At 32.9% G+C, this 8,354-nt stretch overlaps 1 protein-coding gene across 1 annotated transcript; it reads right to left on the bottom strand.

The window, feature by feature from the left end:
- Nucleotides 1-3,259: 3,259 nt before the first annotated feature.
- Nucleotides 3,260-8,305, bottom strand: LOC133802415 (chromatin assembly factor 1 subunit FAS2). Its single transcript, XM_062240719.1, has 12 exons — nt 8,046-8,305; nt 7,372-7,483; nt 6,609-6,635; nt 6,419-6,491; nt 5,750-5,853; nt 5,453-5,667; nt 5,269-5,365; nt 4,574-4,646; nt 4,265-4,353; nt 4,028-4,166; nt 3,830-3,927; nt 3,260-3,737 (listed from the first exon to the last, which is right to left on the bottom strand). Exons 1-12 carry the CDS (start codon nt 8,157-8,159, stop codon nt 3,511-3,513), a joined length of 1,368 nt encoding a protein of 455 aa, XP_062096703.1. The 5' UTR covers nt 8,160-8,305; the 3' UTR covers nt 3,260-3,510.
- Between the last annotated feature and the right edge of the window lie 49 nt (nt 8,306-8,354).

The following is an 8,354-nucleotide window of genomic DNA, read 5'->3' as shown; positions in this document are numbered from 1 at the left end:
GTGCTTGAAAGGTTCTCTATGGGGAATTCCAAGAAAGTTCAGTTACCGACTAGACATGGAATTACTTTTTCTAAAGAGAAATGTCCAAAGACACCTCAGGAGGAAGAGGACATGAGCAAGTATCCCTATGCTTCAGCATTTGGGAGTCTTATGTATGATATGTTGTGTACTAGGCCTGACATATACTATGTCGTAGGGAATGTGAGTCGTTATCAATCAAATCCAGGTTTGGAACACTGGATTGCAGTAAAGCACATTCTCAAGTATCTTAGGAGAACGAGAGATTATATGCTTGTATATCCAGTGATGAATTAAACCCTACTAGATACACTGATTCTGATTTCCAATCAGACAAAGATAGTCGTAAGTCGACGTTTGGGTCAGTATTCACTCTTGGTGGAGGAGCTGTAGTCTAAAGAAGTATTAAACAATCTAATATTGCAGATTCAACCATGGAAGTCGAGTATATAGCGACTTGTGATGCATCTAAAGAAGCGGCTTGGTTGAGGAAGTTCTACACTGATCTGGAAGTATTTCTAGATATGAATAAGCCACTAATCATGTACTATGACAACAGTGGAGCAGTAGCTAATTCCAAAGAACCTAGAAGCCACAAGAGAGGAAAACATATAGAAATGAAATACAATCTGGTTAGAGAAATTGTGCACAGAGGTAATGTGACTGTTATGAAGATAGTGTCGGAACAGAACCTGGCAGACCCATTTACCAAGACACTTCCAACAAAGTCGTTTATGGGTCATGTATGCAACATGGGATTAAGGGAAATGTCTCACTTGCTTTAAGGGCAAGTGGGGAATTGTTAGAAATAATGCCTTAAAAGCATGTAACGATATTTTATTGATTTAAATGAAAATACAATTTTATCATGTTTGAATGTTTGAATTAATTATATAATAATAATGAAGATAATGTTTGAATGTTTGGAGATTCAATATCATAAATGGCTAGGAACACGATTTACAATAATGAAATCCATACTTTCCTAACGAATCAAAAATTGGTTCCCTTAAGGGTTAGTTCTGAAATTGAATAGTTATTGAGCTCAAATCTATAATATGATTATAGATTAATTATTCGCTAGTAAGTTAATGGTACTTAAGGATCAAGAGGTAATTAGAAGGGTAAAATGGTAATCTTGATCAGCTCTAATTAACGAACCAATAAATGGACAGAACTACATTTATTAATTATACCAATGGACTACAAGAGAAAACTCTGTAAATATAATTCTATAAATACTTTGAGTACAATTCCATATTTATAGTGGAGTAATCATGGAATTAATAAATAAGAGTATTGGATTAAAAAGTTTAATAAATAATCAAGTTTATTGGAGCTTCGTATTATAGGTCCATGGTCCCCAGATCACTTCTGTCCTACACTGTCAAGGGTAAGGATGTCTAAAGAAAGATTTGTAGAGAGAATGACTTAATTGCAAAGGAATTAATTTTCCAAGGCAAGGAAATAATAATGTGATAATTATGGGGAATTGATTAATTATGAATTAATTAATTATTTAACTATATAATTTTTATTTTGAAAAACTATAGGTTAAAATAAATATTAATCATGTTTGGATTAATATAAAGAGAGATTAATAATTATCTTATTTATAATAAGATATTTATTTCTTTATTTATTTAAAACTGATATTTTAAGATAAAGTTAATTTTGAATTAACTGATATTTATTTTGGAAAAAATATATTGTCTTAAATATTTATTAAATAAACAATTGAGAAAATTAGTGAAAATCAAGCCACTCATTGTATTGCACAGTGAGTAGCACCATACACATGGATTTTCTATGCCTATGATTTGAATTTTGAATTTTAAATAATTTGTTTATTTAATTATTTTTTTAAATATGATTTAAATTAAATAATTAAATAGGTTATAACTGATCATATTTAATTTAAATAAAATAAAGATTAATAAAATTTGTTAATTATCTTTATGAACCCAAAAGAAAAAGAAAAAAAAAGAAGTGGTTTTTCATTCACGGTTAGACACTTTCTATGAAAAGAAAGAGATAGTTTTTCTAAACCAGAAAAACTATTCAATACATTTCTGTCAATCAAATATTTCTAGATCTCATGTGTTGAGTACATCTAGAAAGTCATAAATTAACATTTTGAATCCTACGTGCCCACACACGTCCTTGTGTGTTTGAGGATTGGTCTGGAAGATCAAGGAATGAGCTTTCAGAATCTGGATTGAAAGATCATTGATTTATACAAAAAGATTCATGGATACTTGATATGCTTCAAGATATAATCTTTAATCTATTTGTATGTGATTTAATATATCTATATATGTATGATTGTGCTGGTATTAATAAATTTTTCTAACCCCAATTTCCACTGCGTAACTCTGATTTACATTTTTAATACCAATAGAGATCGAAAAATATTATAACTTATTACAATGTGGAGTTTATTCTTATTTAAAACTGGTCCTAAGTTAAAACAAAAACTTTTTATAAGTATATTGGAGTTATTTAGATATTGAGTTTGGAGGTTTTATTGTATAAATAAATATATATATATATATATATATATCAGTGTTAGGACTTAGGTTGTTTATTAAATGATAAGTTTTCCTCGTATTAAATCATCTAGTTTTGCTCTTCCTCTCACATCTAATAAAGCAATTATAGAGTACTATATTTCCTCCTTCAACATTCATGATCATGATGTTACAGAACCTGAAAAGTTTCAGTTGTCCATTTCTTCACATTAATGTATTTCTCAAGATAATTTATTTAAGTTAGAAACTTAGTCATAATGCAACTTCTTGTAGACACTATCAACTCCTTTAATAATGTTTAGGTTACGACCTAAAAACCTAAAAAAATATCTATATCTTCTTCACCTTACACAAGGTAAATAATCGTGACCACAAAACATTATTCTCGGTCTCTCGCTACAGACTTCGCAAAAAGATATTGATGAAATTTAAATAATTACTTATGTTGGGGCAACGAGTAGTACCATTTTGTGATGACAATATGTAGTACACCCCATAAGCCAAGATATGAGAATCTCCTTCACAAGAACAAGCAATTGACTATTATTTATCTTTTTATTTTTTATGTTGGTCACAAGGATGTAGATTATTATATATCTATTTTGTTACCCATTAAAGGGTTACACTTGCACAGACCTATAATTATGATAATCATAATAGGCTTTTGGGCATTCAGATTTCTAAAATAATAAAATATAAACAAAAATAGAGATCCTTGAAATTAATTTATATTTATATACCCTCGAGCTCTCTCACCGGACAATTACCTATCTATAAGTCAAATAAGAAATGAAAGCACAAGAGTCTAGTTCTCTGGTAAAAGGGTTGTATATTCTAGCTTAGCAACTATTATACAAAGCCCCTCCTCAAAAAATGATTGATTATAAAATGAACCGCACACGGTGAAATAAAATCAGTAAAATGGGACTAAATTACAGAGGTGGTGATGGCAATTTATAATTCAAGGGTCAATAGCCATGGGAGTAATGCGCCTCTTGGCAGACTTATTATTCACAATGGAAATACTAGTTGAGGAGGCTGGTGGTGTTTGTTTCCCTTCATTCTTTTCCACTTCTGATTTTGTCATGTCGTTCGCTGCAACAGGATTGTCATTTGGTGTTACTTCAATTGCCATGCCTTCTGCCTTCTGAATAGGACTTTGGCTATTGTCTGTGATTTGGTTTGGTTCTAAATCAGAAGGAATCAAAATGTTAAAAGGGGAGAACAAAAAATATGACAGGCAAATGGAAAATGAGGACAGCTTCAATGGGTGAGCAAACCTGGTAAGATAGGCGATCCTAGTTCATCATTTTCAAATTCTACTAAGGTGCAGTACCCATCTTGAGATGACAGCGCTAAATAACGAGCATCTGATGACCTTCAAAGCCCCAAAAACATATTCAGCTTTTATTGAAAGAAAAAGAACAGAGAAACTAAATACTCATTGTAACTATCACATCACTGATGTTTCTTCTTACCAAGCAATATCAGTTATAGCAGCATAGTGAAGACCGGCCAGTACTGCAATTGGAGGACTACTCTCTGTGTCGTAAACATACAAGGAATTCAAAGTGGCCACCGCAAAAACGAGACGGTAAGGGAGCTTAAAAAGTCCAGCTGCATAATTCACCAAAAAGACTGTTCAAGTAACTACAATCATAAAACAGCCAACCTACGGCCCGTGTTCAGAAAGAACAATTAACTAGTATCAATACATGGATTTGATCCTCGGAGGCTAAAACGTAAGGGGCAGAAGCGAACTGCTATTACAGGTTTGCTGGCACCAGGAAGCTGTAGAGCTGGTCTGCAAATTGCAATAGTATAAATTTATGAAAGTGAACAAAAGAACAAAATATTTCCCTACAAGCTTTATTCAATAGTTTAACCATATACATTACATTCAAAGTAATGGGTTGATATAAGATAATTTTATGCATTGTATCAACAGGCAGGAATTTCATATTGTTTACCAAAAATACATGTAGATACAAGAACTTACAACTGAAAAGTGAGTTTTCTCTTACCTTGTAAGGTCTTTTCGAGAAAAAATATAAGCCGTGTTTATTGTTTCCACTGACGGTGAAATCTTGTAAGATCCTGAAAGAAAAGTAAACATCAAGACAAAAAATATTAATAAACATTGACACAAGCATAATTGTCATAATAGTAGTGTAGGAACAGACATTTTCAGCAGTAAACTGATTCATGAACTTAATCTGATCATTAAGGACCAAAAGCTAATAAAACAATTGAGGTTTCTTTTTCCTTATTGCAATTGTGGAAGTATGAAATAAATGATATGAGAAGGGACTTTGCATCTATAAGAATTTAGAAGATAACGATCTACTATAGTAACTGTAAGAGTGTGATATAAAATTCTGGGATATCTTCTAAGCAGACCCCTATACAATTCAGATCGGAAATCCAAACAGCCATTTTCCATTGAATAAAGTATAGAATGAGAAGAATACAAATCATAGTTTAGTAACTCCAGTGATTTTAATTGAACTCAAACCACAGTAACTTTCATTTTGTTTTCTTTGTTTTGACAACCAGCCACAAATAGCACACTGCCAATTAATATGAACAAAATAGAAAAAATGTTTAAAATACAAGAATCTCCAAATAGGCTATAGAAAGTTTATTTAATACTGTCAATAGGTATATGCAACCAGTCAGGGAGGGCACTTAATATTAAGTTTTAATTTTATGTTAATACCTGCTGGCACAAGCAAAAATGATCCATCAGGTGACCAGGATAATCTTCGGAAGAAAGATGGCAAAGTCTCATCATGAAAGAGATGGTTTTTCGTAGACTGCATCTCAAAAAACAGACAGAAGATTCAGCAGTACGTGGCATGAATAAAACATTAATTACCTAAATAGATCTGCAATCTACTAACCTTACAATCATCTGCCAGTTGTTGTTCTGCTTTTGAAATTACATGCTGACAAACATAATGTATCTTCTCTGTCCCTTTTGATTTTGTTTGAGGCTTATTGACATAAATTCTGCAAGTTCTATCTGAACTAAGAGAAGCAACATACTTGGACAGCGGATCCCATGCAACACCTTGAACATAATGAAAGTGAGCATCCAAAATCTGATGGACAGAACCTGAAAATTAGATGCAATGATAGTTAGAGCAGTATTTAAAACATTTGGAAAGAAAATTATAACTATCTATTATCGATCTGACCTTTATTCACATCCCATATGAGGCAAGAATTATCAACTGATCCAGAAATAAGAAATGCACCATCAGCAGACCACTGCAGGTCCAGCACATCCTTGCGGTGAAAACTGCCAAGAAACAACATCCAGGAAAGAGTCTTATCTTCAGAGTAACGCCAGCAAAATAAGGATCAAGTTCAATGACTTCAAAAAGAAATGTGAATAAAAACTTCTTTGAAAGCAGGCATCAAGGGCAAAATAGGCAACAGAAAGTCTTAAAGCCTCATAATTTAATGTGGCAACACAAATTGCAGGCTAATAGCTCCTTTCTTGCTCTTTATTTCAATAGATTGCCAGTAACTTCTCTAAATAAAATCATGTTGGTAAATTGGTTGGTTCACAAAACCCAACAAAATCACACAGATATTAACACGAAAATCTATAGTTTGTTCTCATTTTAGTTATATACAATGTAAGTTAATTATATCAGTAGAGCTTCAGCTTACTTCAATAATGTTTATGCTAGTGTCTAGCAGAGTACATGTGAGCATTCCTTCAATTTTGAAAATTGTCTGCCTAACTTATATTTGGCCTAAGCTAAATGAGCCTACGTCAGGATGAAGCTGCAAGTACAACTATATACCACCAATTCGGAACTGATGTAAAACTGTCTTGCTAAAAGTTAAGGCCTTACGAAAATGTCTTGAGAAGCTTCCATGTTTGACCTGTTTCTGTAGGATGCAGCTTCCATATCAACAGCTCGCCACCTGAAAAAATGGCATTCTCAGCTCCAAAGAACATTTTAAAACTAAATCACTAAGCTAAGCAACAATTAATGTGGTCCAGATCATGTTACAAGATAAATCTCAGGGTACACGCCTTACCATCTGCACCAGAAGCAATTTGTTCTCCTGCATGTCAACACAGAATGTACATTAATACAAAAAATATAGCTACCTAAAATCTTGTGAGTTATATTACATAAAGACTAGAGGAAAAGACACATAACAGATAGATACTGCAAGCAACAAATGCAAAAAAGGCATTTGATAAAGATGAAGGTCTAGCTACCAACAAAGAAAATGACAAATGAAAATAAGAAAATGATACACAAACCCATATAAATACACCACCAAGATAGTTTGGCAGCCTATATCCATTTAAAACAAAAACTATGAATGTTTACGCCAAATTTCTGGCATTTATCCAACTGTCCAGCATGATTAAAATATTTGTGGCTACGTGAAGCTTGCTAGACATCTCACTGAATCAAGATGAAATATGGCATACTAAGAAACATGGAGATATAAGTTTTAACCACATACAGGGTGAATTTTAATCTGATAAATTACACCAGTTTTGACTAACCAGACAGTGAATCTTGTAATAATCAATTCTTTACTAAGAGGCTGTCTTAGTTTGGAAGGAAAGCACCATTGAATTCTCTAACAGAAGTTAGCAATATGCATCATATCAACCAATATTAGAATATACTTATACCCGTTAAGGCTTCTCACATTTCTATTCTTACATCACTATCATGTACATAATAACAATGCATTTCAAAGAGTAGAAAATCACCATTTTGAACAAAACACCATTATAGTAGATAGAAATGAAATTTGCAGCTGTAATTGATATCTTTACCAGATGGAGAGAAACGAAGGACATTCACAGCTGCACTATGATGAGAAAGGCTGCACTGATATGAAGCTGTGGGCACTTTCTTCTCTGCGTCAGCTGAATTTATTAACCATATCTGGTAAAATTAAGGATACCGTAATTATCAGTCCAAATTAATGACTTGAAACCTATACAACATCACGTAAACATACTATAAATAGTTTCATTGGGACACAGCAATATCTAATAAATTAATTCACGTTGGCTTCCCAAATGTGAAAAAAGTACAAATAAGAAAACTTAAATACCCTTAACCAAAATCAACAATCAATTTTCTTTCCATTAAATAAACACCCAAAAATGATTGTTTGATAACTCTCCAAAAAGATATAGATTGATAAAAATAAATATTGCAATTACAGAAAGACCCAACATCGCCCCTAATTTAATCTTCGATGCCTGCAATCCATTTCCCTTTATTTAAATTTTCTCGGTAGCCAAACATACGGAAAATTCCAACAAAACATACTGAGTTCTACTATAATAGCTACTACTCGAAACAACATAAATTACTAGCACTTGAAAAATAGCCACAAATACCAGAACCATGCGAAACTAAATCGAGAAAAGAAACCTCTAAATGTAAAAAAAAAAAAAACGCAATTTCGCATACAAGAGCGATAAGGGAAATTTCCTACCTTGATTTCGAAGTCGGCACCGCCAGTAGCAAGAGCACCGGAAATGGGGTGAAAATCAAGGGTTAGGACTGGTTTGAGATCATGCCAGTTAATCTGAACCGTCCCACCCTTCATTTCTCTTTGTCCTAAGAATTAATTTGATCTAGGTTTGGTCTGAGAAGATGAAGCAGAATTAGGGTTTGAGATGATTTATCATTTTGGCGCGATGTTTTTGAGTTGGCGGGAATATGGAAGTGGTGTCTGTGTACCCTTCCCACTTTGACATGTGGCAGTAGTATAGCTCTATTTTAAAACTCAGATTTAAATCCA

Source organism: Humulus lupulus, chromosome 1 (assembly GCF_963169125.1).
Source record: "Humulus lupulus chromosome 1, drHumLupu1.1, whole genome shotgun sequence".
NCBI lineage: Eukaryota > Viridiplantae > Streptophyta > Magnoliopsida > Rosales > Cannabaceae > Humulus > Humulus lupulus.
This window is presented reverse-complemented; position numbering and strand designations above follow the sequence as displayed.